At 41.8% G+C, this 17,585-nt stretch overlaps 1 protein-coding gene across 1 annotated transcript; it reads right to left on the bottom strand.

Annotated features, from left to right (window-relative positions):
• Window positions 1–1,686: 1,686 nt before the first annotated feature.
• On the bottom strand, window positions 1,687–2,481 carry LOC121443873 (spindlin-2-like; the record flags this gene model as incomplete). Its single annotated transcript, XM_041645621.1, has 2 exons — window positions 1,687–1,886; window positions 2,034–2,481. Coding segments are annotated over 2 exons (648 nt in total), but the record flags the coding sequence as incomplete, so codon positions are not given.
• Window positions 2,482–17,585: the final 15,104 nt, after the last annotated feature.

Here is a 17,585-nt window from a genome sequence, read left to right on the forward strand (position 1 = left end):
CAGCCAGCCACCAGGTCAGACATGCTGAATCTTTCCTGGTAACTGCACCTCGTGCTGCAACATACATTATTGGAAATGGGTTAAGAGGCTGAAAATAATGGGCCAGGCACTGTTTAAAAGAATACAGTTTTTGTGTTGTTATTTCGGGGAATAAGCTAGCAAGGAGGCCATGGTGCTGGGGATGAGGCCCCTCTGCTCAAATTACTACAATAAAGGGGGAAATGGAAGAAGGGAAGGAAGAAGACAGACATGGAAGAATGGATGAATTCAATCATTCATTGGAAAAATGAGTGAACCAATGAATGAGGAGACTTATGCTAAAATGTGCTGCATTCCCTCTGAGAGTCAGGCCAAATTAAGGAGTGACAAGGTTTTACACTAAAGAGGAGGCTTATTCCATTTTGCCTTCTTTGTGCTCCAGGTCCACCCAGGAGAGTGACGATGAGGATAGGGAGAAGAGGTAAGGGTGTACCAGAATGCCCTAGTACAAGTTCTCACCCAAATTGTAGCCAAATCACCTGACCTGGGACAGCTGATCTACATGCTGGACCCTAACTGGCAGTTTGACAACTCTAACATTTTAATAAAGTTTGTGAAGAGGAAGGAACCAAAAATCGCCCCTTTACAGGATGGCAGGATACTTACATGATGTGCATCAGACATCAATACCACACTGGTATTTGGGTGTCTGATGGGTTTTTGGGGTCTTTGCTACACTCCACCTAGCATCATAGAATCCCTAGTTTACTGATTTGATGCAGCTCGGTGCATTTATCACATTTGTGCATATCACACATTAGTGGGCATCAAAGTGTACATGTTTATCCTGTGTGTGGGTGAGTCTGTCCAGGAGTTTTATAGCCCAAGTCCTACAGAACATGATCAATGAAAGGGAACACTGTTTTCCAGATATGGCAGGGCAATAATTTAAATGAACTCACAAGGGTTGGATGGCATGCATAAGACCTATGAGAGTTCAAGGCATACCGAATCCAGGCATGACAAAGTAGGTGGCAGACAGAATTCTGGCAAAAGGAAGTAGGTAGCTTGACGTCCATCCCACTGCGGAAGAGCAATTGGGAGGAGACACTTTTCTCTAAGCAGGAGGCTCCTGGTCACTCAACATGCTCCAGTGGAGATCAAACATCCAGTGACTTACAGCCAGTACGAATTAAACCATTCATCAAATGAAACCTAATTTTCTCTGATTTTGAGTATACATTTGTGTCCCTTCCTGATTAATCTACTCTTTATCCTCTTAAGTCCCAATACCTCACTCTGATATCCGTCACATCTTTCCATTTGACATGTTTTTCCCTCAAGCTTTATCCCGCCACGAGATCCTACAACTTTTTGTCCCCTCTCCACTACTTCCTAGACAGCCATCTTGTTCTTTACCACACCAAGCATCCCCAGTCCATCCTCTCCAAGGGGAAGACCATAAATCCTGCTTTGTTTTGAGGCATGTATTTCTGTGATGTCCCATCCACCAAACACAATCTATCATTGAACAAAGAACACAACATGTTCACAAATTTTTATTTTTCAAGCAAGAATATTCCATTGGAAAAAATACCAGGATTAATAAAAGACCTGAGGTATCTCTGAAAAAAACACATTCCCCAAACACAGTTTTAAGTCTGCCCCTCAAACTTTGAGAATTTCACTTTAACAGATCTTCACCAAATCATAGACATAGATATGGAAGTCATTATCAAACTTGATGAAATACACAGAAGGTTTGGTGGGAACTTGGAAAATAATTTTACCTATCTCTTGGGTTCCATCTTTTTTGTTGTACTGCACACTTTTGCCTGCCAAGGAATCCCTGCCTAATTCCAAAGTCACCTCTACTGGAGGACATTCAGGCATGATGTGGACGTTGCCTTCAATGGAGTCATCAAGATGGTGGTAAAGGTACAGGACTGGATCATTCTCATTGACAATGTAGAAACAGGTCATCATGGTCTGCACCTCATCTGGGACCACGCAACTCCACTCCTCCTTAGAGCCTGTCATGATGTGGAGGTTGCCTTCAAGGTAGTCATCCAGGAGGTGGTAAATGTACAAGACCGGATCTTTCTTGTAGGTAATATAGAACCAGGTCTTCAAGATTGGCACCTCCTCTAGGACCATCCCATTCCAGTCTTCCTTAGAACCATTTGTGCCCGCGAATGTATGTTTCACTGCTCTGCCAACTATGGTGTTTGAGAGTTCAGTGTCTGTCACATGAGGAAATGGCACATTATTAGGCAGGATCTTAAGGTTTAAAATCCTTTCGTCGCTGTGAAGCTCCAAGCCATAGACACAATCAATCCCATCATATTTCAACAAATAGAGAGAGGGATACGTTGGCAGTTGATCTAGAATGATGGCTTTCCACTGGGTGACTGGTTCATTGGCTTCCTTCCAGCCATGAGAAATTCTGCGGCCAACAATATTCTCCAGGGCCTCAAAAGGCTTACTCAGTTTTTGCTTCTGGAGAGATGGCCCATTCTTCTTCTGGAGAGGTGGCATGCATCTCATACTAAGAGGCATCTTTATCATGGTGGTAGATTTACTGAGATAGGCCACAGCACTCCTGTTCCACTGTCTCTTGGCTCTCTTTCTGTGCTTGGGCTTCATAGCTGCCAATCTCTGCATTGGAAGAATTCTTCAGTTTCAATCAGACACAAAGTGGTTTCCTCCACCATAAGTGCCTGCAAGCATAAGAAGGTGAGGATGTGAGGTCAAGACTCTTTTCTGGAAGATCTTTGGGGCAGGTGACAAAGGCAGTGCTGAATAGATTTGGGCTGCCTAAATGTAATTTGGTCTTAAGAAATTCATAGGAAAATTATCAAACTATTGTCTACAGCTCAGTATATGTGTATCAGAGACACATTCCTGCTGCCCAAAGGCAATGGACCTCTACTGAGAAACCTAATTCCTGACTGACTACGTCAATGAGAGGAGAAGATATGCCTATGCCCAAAGTGAGAAAGAAAAATCTGAACAGATGGCAAAGAATTCGAAGGACAGCCTATTCTCTACTTTCCACTCAAGCTGTTGGTTAGGTGGTTGATCCAAAACCACCTGCCCAAGGTCATGGCACTCCAGTCCACTGGCTCTCTGTATTGTGTCTCCTGATCAAGACCCAGGTTTATTACATAAAGCCATTCCGTGTCTTCATTAGAGAAGCGAGTAATGTGAGACAAACTGCAAAAATAAAGACTCATTAATCTGGGCAACAGCACAATTTAGAAATAATTAATATCTTTTAAAACACATATGGAAAAAGAGGATCTTTGCCACTTTAGTGGACTGAAGAAATTGACATTGATAGCAAAGATAAAAATGGGAAGATTACCTGGTATTCACTGTCCCCACAGCTATCAAATATAGGAGCTGTTAACGACATAAATTTTCGATCCACAGGAGATTTGAAAGAAACCTTTCTGGGACTACAGAGGTCCCAGATGCTTCCTAAACATATTTACCAAAGAAAATATCTTGGCTCTCTAGATTCCATCTTCTGGAAATGTTCAGCTGCCTAATCCTGTTGAACAGTTGTGGAGCCCAAGAGCTGAACTGACCTCCTCAGCCAACGTGAAGATAGTAAAACCACCTTCACAGAAGACTAGTGCTTCATGTGGAACAGAGTTGCCACCCCAAACCACGGCTTTGTGACATCACCAAGGCTCTACTTATGTCATAAAACCCCTCATAAGCAGGTTTCTTCCCTACTAACCCACAGAAATATATAGCATACAGGTCCTATAATGCTGCTCACACAGCCCCCTGGAGACCCAAAATAAAAACCCCACTCATCTTCCCCAACACGAGTCATATTTTGCCAAGTAACTCAATCCCTTTATGTGTTTTTTTCTGTAAAAAAGTCTTTGGTGTCTGAGTCAACAACTCACATGAATGTTTTCTTTTCCTAGTTCCAATCTCTTCATTGGTTATCTTCTATTGATTTTTATATTACTTCATAATAATAAATATCAAAATTTCCACTTCGTTTCCTCCTCCCACTTTCTTCTCGCTCCTCCACCAAACCTCTCCACTCCCAGTCCAATCCAAATTGAGGGCAGGGTACCTTGACCTGTGGGAAGTCCAAGCCCACCCTTCATCCATCCAGATTTAGGATGGTATGCATCCACATAGAATAGGATCACAAAAAAGCCTGTATATGTAGTGCAGACAAATGCCAGTGCCATTATCATTGGCTTCTCAGTGTGCCCCAATTGTCAGCCACATTCAGAGCTTCCAGTTTGATCCCATGTTCTTTCATTCCCAGGTCACTAGATTAGTTTAAATCCCCTTAGTTCAGGCACAGTGTCTCAGTGTGTGGACCAAGACATTTTATTCCTGACATCCTTGCTCTTATTCTCCATCATTCGGCTATTCACCTGGAGCTTGGAAGCTCCATCTAGTTTTCTGATTTTTACCCTGACTTGATCTCCATCTTTTGCCAAACAAAGTTCCATGGTGATATTCAAGATAGTCACCAGTCTGTCTGTGGGACAAGGCACCCATAGTGCCTATGGACATGGCACAGTGCAGTCAACCTCTCCTCACCTGCCCAAGTTCCTAGAGGGGGGCCCCATGGCTTTCTTAGAACTTCTCGAGAGATAATGATCTTGATAACCCCAGAATGGCCCACTAAATTGAGATATCATCAGTGTATATGAATTAACTTGTGTGCGTTTGTGTGTGAGTGTATTTAAATCACAATAAAAACAAGTGGATTGTTATATTGATATTTCTTCTCATCTTGAGAAGAATGTTTGCTACACAAACACTGTCACAGTAGTACTGAGAGTGTAAGCTGTCTCAGCAAGGAGAAGTAACTAGAGAAATCCCCCAGGAGTTAGTGTCAGTGTCCCAGGAATTATTCCCAAGGAAAGTCAATGAACTCACGGATGGAAGATAAAACTCAGCCTAAATAACACTCCAAATCATTTAGGTGGAACATGAGATACTCTTGCAACAGTTACAAGATGTCTAAAATGCCTGGAGTAGAACATAAGTGGAACACAATGACGTGAAGCTGAGAGTGCATGGCAAAATTGATTGGATCTGGCAAAAATTATGTAAGCATACCAAAGAAACCACCAGTGGGACAAAACCCTAAGAAATCTGTTTGATAACATATCATGTTGACAATTCTGAGATTTATAGACAAAGGAAAGATCTTAAATATGTCACTGTCACACAGGTGATGATTAACCCATTCCATCATAGTGTGACTCCCTGATGTGTTTAAGATAACCTGTCAATTCTGTCTATTTAGTTACAGGGAAATTTGCTTTGCTTGCACAGATTAACTAGCAGCATCATTTACTACACAATCAAAGGCAAGGCAAAGCAATCATAGACATGTTGTTGAATGCTGATGATGTTATTCAGAGTTTTGTGGGGTTTTTCTGAAAGGGAAATCATTGGTGACTCTCATGCATGAAGCAGATCCTGTCTATGAGATGTATCCGGATGGACTGAAATAAACTAAAATAGTGTTTTTCTCACATACTAGTAACATTTTTTGTTGCTATATCCAAATATGTGTGTTGAATGAGCTCCTTCCGCTTCTTCAGCTAATAGCCACTGAGATACCAGTCCATTGAGGGGTGGTCTCTCTCTCTTTCATAAACCAACATTTACCTTCAGCTTGATCTCTTGCTTCCAGTTTCCCTTCTAGTTTCTAGGCTCCTTTCCTGATCCCGCTGAGGGCTTTTGTCAGGGATGGTCATCTGTAAGTTTTTGCCCTTTAAAGAAATAATCATTCTATTAATCACAATTCTAAACTGGTGTGGGAGATTGTTTGTGACTTATGCCTTCATATGTGATACAAGCAAGCTGGGTGTGGAGGGTGTTCTCTCTGTTCATGTGGGATGGCATGGCTCCAGGAGTAGATGGCTGCTCATTCTCTGTATGGAAATCAGTAAACAGTGGAAACCAAGGACAAGGATGTCCTGAAATATCAAGGCTTGTCCTTTCAGGCCCCAAAGCCTCCAGCAAGGTTCAGGGTCACCACAATCTCCAAAACCCACTGAGCGTGAAGTATTCAGAACCAGAAGCCTGTGTGTGCCAAATCACATGAAATCAGCTTGAGTACACCAATCTGTTTTTTAATGCTACATTCTTTTGTCCCATCAAAACCATCTTTCTTACCAATACACATAACTTGCTGCATATTTCGGGTCTTATAATTGCTTTAAAGGGAAATCATCGGTGAAACTCATGTATGAAGCAGAATCTGTCTCTGTGATATATCCTGTAGGAATGAAAAAAAAACATACACAAAAATAGGTTTTTCTCACATACGGGTAATTTTTTTTTTTTGCTATGACCAAGTATGTATGTTGCAGGAGCTTTTTTCACTCCTTCAGTTAATATCCGATGAGATACCAGTCCATTGGGGTGTGGTCTCTCTCTCTTTCAAAAAGCAGCATCAGCCTTCAGCTTGATTTCTTGCTTCAAGCTTCACTTTTGGCTACTAGGCTCCTTTCCTCATCCTGCAGAAGGCTGCTGTTTGGAATGGTGATCTTTAAATTTTCCCCTTTAATGAAATAACCATTCTATTAATCACAAATCTAAACTGGTGTGGGAGACTGTGGCTTATGCCTTCATATGTGATGAAAGCAACTAGGTTGTGGAGGGGGTTCTCTCTGTTCTTGTTGGGGAAGGCATGGCACCAGTAATAGGAGGCGGCTCGTTCCCTGTAAGGGAATCGGTAAAAGGTGGAGACCAAGTGAAAGAATGCCCTGAAACATCTAGGCTTGTCCTTTCAGACCCCAATGCCAACAGCTAAATAATGGGTCTCCACAACCTCCAAAACCTGCTGAGGACCAAGTATTCAGAACCAGAAACCGGTGTGGGCCATATCACATGCAATCATATTGATTACGCCAATCTGTTTTTTAATGCTACATCATTTTGTCCCACCAGAACCATCTTTCTTACCAATAAACATAACTTGCTGCATTTTTTGGGTCTTAGAATTGGTCTAATGTGGTGCTGGAGAGTTCTTATGTACCTTTTTGTGTTGTTATGAGACTTTAAGGGAACAGCAATTGTTGTTGGGTTCAAACATGAGGTTAGCAGTTGGCTGGACATTGGTACTCTATGGAAGTACTCTATAGCTACTCTATGGAAGGATGGATTTGACCAAGATAGGGAGGCAGCACCTGTGGAGGCAGGTTGCCTTACTTTGCAAATGACCCATTTGAGGCCTTACTTCAGGCTCCTCTGTTCTCTTCATCTTGGTTTCTTCATCAGATTAGGACAAGAATTGAACCTCACTCTCCAGGATCTGTGAACACTGAGTTGTGAAGACAGTGATGTCTGCCAGTCTGTCACCAGGGGCAGAGCTCATGGACCTCTGACCAAAATTGTGCAGGAATGTCAGCCATCATTATATGGTCTGCCTAACTTTACAGCACAAGAGTTGTCATGGTTGCTGATCTGATCTTCCTCATATGGTCTCCATCCATAGAGAAAAAAAAAATCTTTCCCTGATATGATAAGATCTTTACAAATGAAAGTTTCTAGAACAGAAGAGACATAGAAGATTTATCTAGGAAAGCTTTTGACAGGATACAGGGGGAAATGGAAGAGGGATTGAAGAAAAGAGAGAGAGACATGGAAGAATGGATGAATTTTATCATTCATTGAATAAGTGAGTGAACCAATGGATGAGTATGCCTTGTAGGATAAAATGTGCTGCATTCCCTCTGACAGTAAGCTAAATTGATGATTTACAAGGTTTTCTACTAAGGAGGATGCTTATTCCATTTTTCCTTATTTGTGCTCCAGGTCCACCCAGGAGAGTGACGATGAGGACAAGGATAACAGATGAGTATGTACCAGCGTTGCCTGGTACAGGTTCTCACCCACATATTAGCCAAATCACATGTCCAGGGACAGCTGATCTACATGCTGAATGCTGACTGGCAGTTTGATACCTCCAACTTTTTAACCAAGTTTGTGAAGATGAAGGAACCAAAAATTTCCCCATTACAAGAGGGCGGGATCCTTGCATGATAGGAGGCAGGCATCAATATAACACTGATATTTGGGGGTATGATGAGTTTGTGGTGTCTTTCCCACACTCCACCTAACATCACAGATTCCCTAGTTAAGTAATTTTATGGAGATCGGTGCATTCACCATAGGTGTTCATATCACTCAGCAGTGTGCATCAATGTGTACATATTTATCCTGTGTGCCAGTGAGACTGTTCATGAGTTTTATAGCCCAAGTCCCACAGAACATGATCAATGACAATGGAACAGTGTTTACCAGATATGGTAGGGCAGATATTTAATTGAAATCACCAAATGCTCATATTCCTCTTCAAACAACTCTAAGGAATCCACCAACTTGCATGTGTCATCAAAGGCATTGGGAAAAATCTATGTCTCTCCAAAATACTCTGAGTTCTTTCTCATCAAGATCAGGGACTGTAGAATATTGAGCATCTTCCACATTAATTCTGGGTTCACCAGAATCTTTCCAAAATATGCTAGGACACTTGTTTTGCACAGATTTCTCTCCATTTTTCAAAGGGCCTACAGGGCCTTGATGATTTCCTTCTGGAACTACAGGACATTTAGCACATGGCACCAGATCCAATGAATCTATTTAACAACATCCAAAAACCTAGCACATTTTCTATATGACCAACTTTACATATCTACTCAGGGATCTCTACCTTCTTCACCATATAACCAACAATCACTACAAGAGTCAGAATCTTCCCATGAATAGTTGGGAGTATATAAGATTGACCAGTGCACACTTAGCCATCTGTCCTCTATACCAGATGATTTGGGAATGTCTCCATTTGTCCCAATGATTACAGACAGACACATTGCCACCAACACCAATGACTCAAGGACTTTCCTCTCTAACACAAGCAAGTCTAGTTCCTTCTCCATCATTTTTTTGTTTATTGTATTTTTTTAGTTGTTGCAAAAAAAAAATTCCACCTCCTTCCCGTTTCCCATTTCCCTCACCCTCCTTGCACACATTACCCCCTTCCTTCACTCTCATAACCCTCTCCCTCCCCCTCCCCCTACACCATTCCCCCTCCCTCTCAAGAATGAAGAGCAGTCCAGATTCTCTGCCCTGCCGGAACTCCAAGGTTCTCCTACTTCTATCAAGGACCAGGAAACTGAGCATCCAAACAGGCTAGTCTCCCACAAAGCCAGTTCATGTATTAGAATCGAAACCTAGTGCCATTGTTCTTGGCTTCTCATCAGCCTTCATACTCTGCCAGATTCAGAAAGTCCAGTTTCATCCCATGCTATTCAGTCCCAGTCCCGCTGGCCATGGTGAGCTCCCAATAGATCAGTTCCAATGTCATAGTGGGTGGGTGCACCCCTCATTGTCCTGACTTCCTTGCTCATGTTCTCCCTCCTTCTGCTCCTCTTTCGGATATTTTTTTTAAATGAAAAAAATAATTCTGCCTTCTTCCAGCCTCCCATTTCCCTCACCCTCCTCCCACCCTTCTTCCCCTCCCCCCACTGTTCTCCCTTTCCCTCTCCAGACTGAAGAGCAATCAGCGTTCCTGTCCTGTGGAAAGTCCAAAGATCTCCCCCCTCCATCCTGGCCTAGGATGATGAACATCCATAATGGCTAGGCTCCCACAAAGCCTCAAAACCCAGTGCAATTTTCCTTGGCTTCTCAGCAACCCTATTGTCCGCCATATTCAGAGAGTCCGCTTTTATCCCATGCTTTTTCAGTCACAGTCCAGCTGGCCTTGGGATCTTAAGCTCAGTCTGGTGCTCCAATTTGGGTTTCTGTCTATATCTCGATCCATCGCCAGATGAAGGTTCTAAGGTGATATGCAAGATATTCATCAGTATGGCTATAGAATAGTGTCATTTCAGGTTCCCTCTCCTCAGTTGCTAAAGGTACTAGCTAGGGACATCTCCCTGGACACCTGCGAGCCCCTCTAGAGTCAAGTCTTTTGCCAACCCTAAGATGGCTCCCTTAATTAGGATATAAATTTCTCTGCTCTGGTGTCCACCCTTCCTTTATCCCAACCATCCCATTCCTCCATGCTCCCCCCGTCTCACATTTCTTACTCCATATCCCCTTAGCCCCATGCCACCTCACCCACAAGATACCAGGTTTTGCCCTGCAATCTTGTCTACGTCCCATATCCAGGCGGATGACTATGTTTTTTTTTGGGGGGGGGTTCACCTTCTTATTTAGCTTCTCTAGATCATAAATTATATGCTCAATATCCTTAATTTATGGCTAGAATCCAATTATGAGTGATCTGTGTCACCATTAAGCAACTAGTAGCATGCTACTCACAAATCTTATTTAAATGTTCTATAGCAGGACCTGTTCAGAGCTATTCCTGCTATAAGCATGAACCAGGAAGTTATCTCATAAAGAAACTGTGCCTCTGCTTGCCACCAGGAAACAGAGCCTATCTGAGAGAAAAAAAAAACATGGCCACCAAGAAGTTCCAATTAACTCCCTTTTTTGTGGATCTAGAAGCACTTTATTTAAAGTTTTCTTAGGCTTTATATAGATGTACGTTGCCAAACGTTGGGTGCCACTATGTAAACAGAGATTTGTGCTTTTGATTCCGGCCACCCAAGACCTCAAATAATCACACAGAAACTATGTGAATCACAACACTGTTTGGCTGATGGCTCAGACATATTTCTGGCTAGCTGCTACATCTTAAATTAACCCATTTATATGAGTCTATGTATTGCCATGCGGCTGTGCCATTACCTTACTTTCTACATGTTTTGTTTCCTCAGCAGCTGGCTGGTCTTTTTAAAATTTTTATTACATTTTTTAATTGGGGGGAGGGGTGCAAACATGGAGGTTAGAGGATAACTTGAAAGAGTTGGTTCTTTCCTTCTACTATATGGGTCCTAGGGATGAAACTCAGGCTTGGCAGCAAGTACCTTTACCCACACTGAGCCATTTTGTTGGCCCTAAAGCAATTTTCTTATTCAAATTTAAAATGAGTCTTAAAGTAGCAGAAACAACTCAGCACATCAACAATGCACATGGGCCAGGAACTCCTAAGGAGCATACAGTCTCAACAAGTTTTGCAAAGGCCTGACCTGGTAGCACACGTTTTTTAGCCCCGGGAGTTAGAAGGCAGAGGCAGGTGGATCTCTTGACTTTGAGGCCAACCTGGTCTACACAGTGAGTTCCAGGACAGCCAGAGCTGCATAACAGAAGAGACCTTGGCTCGAAACAGCCATTCACTGAGGCCGATACTCTCAGAACTGCAGAGAGTTTGCCAAAGAACTTATATAGCATTTGAAGCAGTGAGGAAAGGTGAAACCCTCCAAAAGTGAGCCAAATCGTTTTGAACTGTTGTCCCTGCTTATTCTACAAAACAGCATGCCACTCCCCAGTCAGAATTTGTCATACAGCAGAAGTAGACTGTATATAACTGGCAATGACCATCTAAGTAACTAAACTAAGCAGTTTAAAAATACTTCACAATGTCAAACTTGCACACACAAAAAAAATCATGGCTATTGTACAGTAGTCTGCTTTGAATACAATCCCACTACAATATTCTGAACCACAGTTAGTAAAGTCATTGATCAACAGAAGAGCCAAAATGTTCTCCACTGACAATGCTCAACACCACATCATAAAATCAACACTTTAAAAGTTGAATGAATCAGGCTACAAACTTTTATCCTACGCACTGCATTCACCTCACCTCTCCACAACTGACTACCCAAACATCTTCAGTATCTCAACACTGTGCAGAGGAAATATTTCCATTATCAGCAGGATGCAGAAAGTGCTTTCCAACAGGCCATCAAATCCTGAAGCATGGGTTCTTACACTTTAGTACTAAACACAAGCATTCATTGGCATAATCATGTTGATTATAGACTTCTATTTTGATTAATAAAGATGTAATTGAACCTAGTTACAATTATTTAAATTCACCATCTGAAAATGCAAATCCTTATGCTAACCTATTAGACATGAGAAAGTAAGTCTCTCTCCAGACACCTGGATCTTTAATATGAAAGATGGAGAGGGAAGGGGGAGCTGGCTGGCAGCCAGGTTCTAGCTCCTTGATCAAAGAGTAGAAAATTCTGACTATGATGGAAGCACTGAGGGAAGGAAGCTAAACAAGGGACTAGGGAGGGGGTGGAGGTTCCAGATTTTGCCATGTAGCCTCCCAGGCTCTGCTCTGATCCCTGGTCTAGATTCTGCAGACAAGCAGATCCATCCAATAAAATCTTATCATTTTAGTCCAATTAGGACTCTGACTTGTTACAAGAACTCCCTGACTAACAGAGGGCTCTAGAGACTTTTTTCATTATTTTAGAAGAGGCAAGACATGGTGCCCCCAACCCAAGCCACAGCTGAGGCTTAAGAGATACTTTCTGGTAGGTCACTGGACTACTGATCATTAACTCCTCTAGTTAACCTATCAATTAACTGCTAGGTCAAACGGGAAACAAGTTGTTCTGTTCTGTACCATTGCTTTGTGAGCACAATACATGAGAAACAAAGCAAAATTTGGGGGATAAGACTAAAGAACCCATGCCACCTGGGCATGGTAGTTCATGTCTTTAATCCCAACAGTGGGGAGACAGAGGTAGAATGACTTCTGTGAGTTTGAGGTCAGCCTAGTCTATATAGCTGGTTCAAGGCTAGCCAGGATTACATAGTGAGATCTTATCTTTAGAAAAAGAAACAAGGGCTGGAGAGATGGCTCAGTGGTTAAGAGAACTGACTATTCTTCTGGAGGTCCTGAGTTCAATTCCCAGCAACCACATGGTCGCTTACAACCATCTATGATGAGATCTGGTTCCCTCTTCTAGCATGCAGACATATATGCAAGCAGAGCATTGTTTACGTAATAAATAAATATAATAAAAAACAAATAAAACAGTCAGGTATGATGACACATGCCTGTAATCCCAGTGCTGGGGAGGCAGAGGCTGGAAGATACACCAGTAAAGGAGTAAGTCACAAAACAAAACAATCCCACACCAATTTGGAATTATGATTAATAAAAGGGTTATTTATTTAAAGGGAAAAAAAACTTACAGATCACCATCCTAGACAACAGCCTCCTGCACAAACAGGAAAAGCGTCTGATAGTCAGAAGCAGAATCCGAAGTAAGCAAGAGAGAGAGAGGGCTGCAGCACTTATTTTTAAAGCGAAAGATACCACACCCCAGTGGGCTGGTATCTCAAAGGCTATTGGCTGAAGGAGTAAAGTAGCTCCCGCAGCACACCAGGTTCACAGACCAGCGAATCAGCCAGTCTTGCAAATTCTGTAAGTTCTGGAACAGTGCAAGACTGCCTCAAAACACAAAGTAGGCAACACATGAGGAACAATAGCTAAGGTATCTTCTGAGTAAACATACACACACAAATGCTCACACACTTGTACCCACATAAAACTGTACACACATGCACTTGTACACACACACAATAAAGTAGTAGGTTTGTTACATTTACCATAATTTACAAAAACAAGCCCCCTGAAAAAGTAAGAGACAGACAAAACCCCTTAGGACACATACTAGGGGCAGTGGACAGTAGGCATATAAATAATATGCCCCTGGCCCAACAAACTCAATATAGTACTTGGACAAGGCCAAGTGTTTAGTGTGGGTGGGAAGAAAAGAATTGTCTCTTCAGGGACTGGGAAGAGGGTTGAGCCAAGCAGTCATCTTCTGAGTTTAGTGGTAACAAAACTCACTCAACAGTCTGAACTCCTCCAGGCAGTTTTGAGACCTGATCAGCATGGTCTCTGCATTACTAATTCCTAACTATTTCAACATAAACGGAACAGTTCCTCACTCCTCAGAAATCACTGCTGGTTTCCAATCAACCAGAAACAGATGGCAACTCAGAAGAGCCCTGTTTCCATTATGCCAACTTGGCAGGAAGCACACCTGCCACCAGCTGAAAGCAATCCCTCCCACCTTTACACGCAAGATTCCCAAACACAACTAACATCATACCTCGATGCCAACAGACCATCAGACTTAAAAGCATTCAGGGGAGGTGTCTCCTAACAGCACAACAGGTAAAAAATAAGAAGGATCAATCACATCCTGTTGTAATTACAGAAGTAACGTAGCTTTTCATTGTAGTTCCACTACAGGGTTTAGACAGGATCCCTGCCGAATTTTGTTAGATGTAGTCAATTTTATTAACATATTTATAAGTATGTGAATCAGATCATATCATATTACAAGAAACCTGGAGGGAACTTAGGGTGATGGGAAAAGGTCAACTAGAGAAACATTAGATTATCGTACTTTTTTCCCCCTGGTTTAGGGATTGAACCTAGGAAATCATGCATGGAAAAGAAACAGTATTTTAACAATAAGCCCTAGTCATCCTTAAAAATTTTTATATACATTAAAAATGTGTAGCCTGTTTTTATAATATTAACATATATTTCTTAGCTGATATTTTTCAAATAATCAGACCAAGAGAATGACAGGCTATTCACAATTATTTCTAAGGAAGGATTCATGAAAGCTACTTCCTATACATACCCAGGGTCATAGATGAAGAAAGGATGCTCCCTTCACAGAATTCCATGATGCTCATAATACTTTGTGGATGCACCTACCAATCAAGAGGGTGTTAGTCATTTATTGCTTCTTTGCTTGCTCAGCAAATCAAACCATTTATCCAAAGTTTTCTTTGGAGGGCATGGTCTAAATTACCCCCGTGTTCATGCCATATACCAGTATTTAAATTTTCCAGAAGCTCTATTCTTGAAATAAAAACCAAAATCTTTAAATATGGTATACAAGTTCCAGCATGAAAATAGAGCCTTATCACCACGGCATTAGCACGTCATCTCTCACACTCAAACTGACACTTTCCAAGAAATCATACAGTAGTGCCAAGTACGGCAGCACACACCTTTAATCCCTGAGGCATACAGAGGCAGGCGGCCTGTGAGCTTGAGTCCAATCTGGTCTATATACTAAGTTAGTTCCAAGACAGCCAAGGTTACATAGTAAGACTCTTGTCTCAAAAGCAAAAAAATAAATAGAAGGAAGAAAGGAAAGAAACAACTCATACAGTGGAAACTATGAGGGAAAAGACAAACAAGTTTACATCCATAAGGAAATTTCAACTTTGACATATCAAAATACATCACAAACTTAAAGGCAGTTTGAAAGGCAAACTGAAAATATTTGTAATACACATGTAAGAAAATAATATTCACAGTAAATTCCAAGTTATCTTAAAAAAAAAAGCTACTTGGCTAAGTGTTTGTTCCATGGCTACAACTGTTCTCACACATTCCTAATGTATGACATGTCCAAACCCACATTCCAAATCTCACTAAACCAGACACTCCTTCCCACTGCACCCAATGCTTGTGCTTCCCCAGCCAGGGGTTCCTCTAGAGCACAAGTCACTGCAGCTTCCTCGGCCAAAGGCTACCGTCTCAGTGTTGTTGAGATGTGAGGACACACTGTGACTAAAAGCAGCTTGGGGAGAAAGGGTTGATTTGGCTTTCATATCCTAAATCCCAGTCTACTGAGGGAAGCCAAGGCAGAACTCAAACCAGGAAAGAACCTGGAGGCAGGAGCTGATGCAAAAGCCATGGAGGGGTTTTGCTTAACAGGCTTGCTCAACCTACTTTCTCACAGAACCACAATGGGTAGGCACTCCCACATCAATCATTAACTAAGAAAATTTCCTACAGGCTTCTCTACAGCCTGATCTTGTATCAGTGGTTCTCAGTCTGTGACCGTTTAATACAGTCCTCAAGTTGTGGTGAGTCCCCAACCATAACATTTTTTTGTTGTTGCTACTTCATGACTGTGATTTTGGTACAGTTATGAATAATGTAAATATCATTGTCTTCTGATGGTCGTAGGCAAGCCTTGTGAAAGGGTCATTTGATCACCATAGAGATAGTGACCCAGAGGTTGAGAAGCTCTGTTTTAAGGAGACAATGTCTCAGTTGAACTTCCCTCCTCTCAAATAACTCTAGCTCTGTCAAGTTGACATAGAACTAACCAGCACAGCCAACTTTTGTCTTCCATTACAAACCAAAGTCTCCTATTATGGCTGTTTGGTTGGCTGTTTTTATCAAGACAGGGTTTCTCTATGGAACAGCGCTGGCTGTCCTGGAACTCACAGAGATCTGCCTGCCTCTGACTCTTGGGGCTAGGCTAAAGAAAAGCATGTATAACCAACCACATATGGCTCCAAAGTCTCCTTGAACCTAAAATTTTTCCTCTTCAAATCAATACATCAAACTCAACTACTCAGAACCTGCAACAGGAGTCAAGTCAAAACAGATGTGAAGTCCTAAGAGGGGACTGAGGAGTACAAAAGCCTGCCATGTCAAAACTACACTCAAATTTCAGCACCAGTCATTAGTCTCAACAAAAAAGCAAATAGGAAAACAAGACAGGTGCGTGCCTTCTCACACCTACAGCTCCATTTTCTAGGACAGTTAGAGATTCACATACTCAAAGAAAAACATGTATCCTACCACATTTAATAACTTAAATTAAAACTGATGTATCTTTGGGCTGGAGATATGGCTTAACAGTTAAAAAGCATTGACTGCTCTTCCAGAGAACCTAGGTTAAATTCCCAGCTCACAACTGTTTGTACCTCCAATTCCAAGGGATCCAACATCCTCTTCTAGCATCTGTGGATACCAGGTACATACGTAGTATACAAACATACATACAGGCAAAACACCCATACATGTAAAATAAATAAAATAATTTAAAACTGATCCATTTTAACATCATTTTGATTGTTAATTCTGAGAATGTTTTTAAATTTTGGTCTTTTTTTAAGGCAGTGTCTCACTATGTATTTCCTGAACTCACTCTGTAGACCAGGATGGCCTTGAACTCACAGAAATCCAAGTACTGGGATTAACAATGTATACCTCCACGCACAGTAGAATATAATTGGTTGACTGATTTATATTGTTTTTTAAGTAAAAATGTGTAACAGAGAGTCCTGCTGAGCCAGCACCAGAGGGTTTAGCAAGCTACCCTCACTATCTGTAACATACACCCACCCCCTTCCCCGGCCATACCTGGCCTAGCTCTGGAGTTAATACTTAGTCCCCAATCCATCCTTTTGTTGCCCTAAGTGAATCTTGTCTGAGAGTTTTCCATGGATATAAATACAAAGCCTATGCAAACTGGTTATGAGGAACATAAAAAACTCTGGTACCTCTTGAATCAGGTATTCGTACTTGGCACTTTGGAAGCTTCATTCATGTGGTTTTGAGATATGGAAATCTAGAGGCTAAAGTGCAAACATAACAAAAAAATAAAGATGCCAAGAGGCAAACGGAAAGCACTTCAGCTCACAGAGGCTGAGGCCCCTGCAGTCAAAAGGTTAAATTTATTCTCAAGGTGTTCTGAGTCTTCATTTCATGGACCTGCGTAAATCCATATGCCTGCTCTAAGCTACACACACAAAAAGGGAACAGAAGATGGGCAGTGGTGGTGTGTGCCTTTAATCCCAACACTCTGGAAGGCAGAGGCAGGATAATCTCTGAGTTCGAGACCTGCCTGATCTATAGAGTTCCAGGACAGCAAGGGCTACATAAAGAAACCCTG

The sequence above is a fragment of the Microtus oregoni genome, unplaced genomic scaffold (genome assembly GCF_018167655.1).
Source record: "Microtus oregoni isolate MIOR12 unplaced genomic scaffold, Mior012 000113F_ref0000058, whole genome shotgun sequence".
NCBI lineage: Eukaryota > Metazoa > Chordata > Mammalia > Rodentia > Cricetidae > Microtus > Microtus oregoni.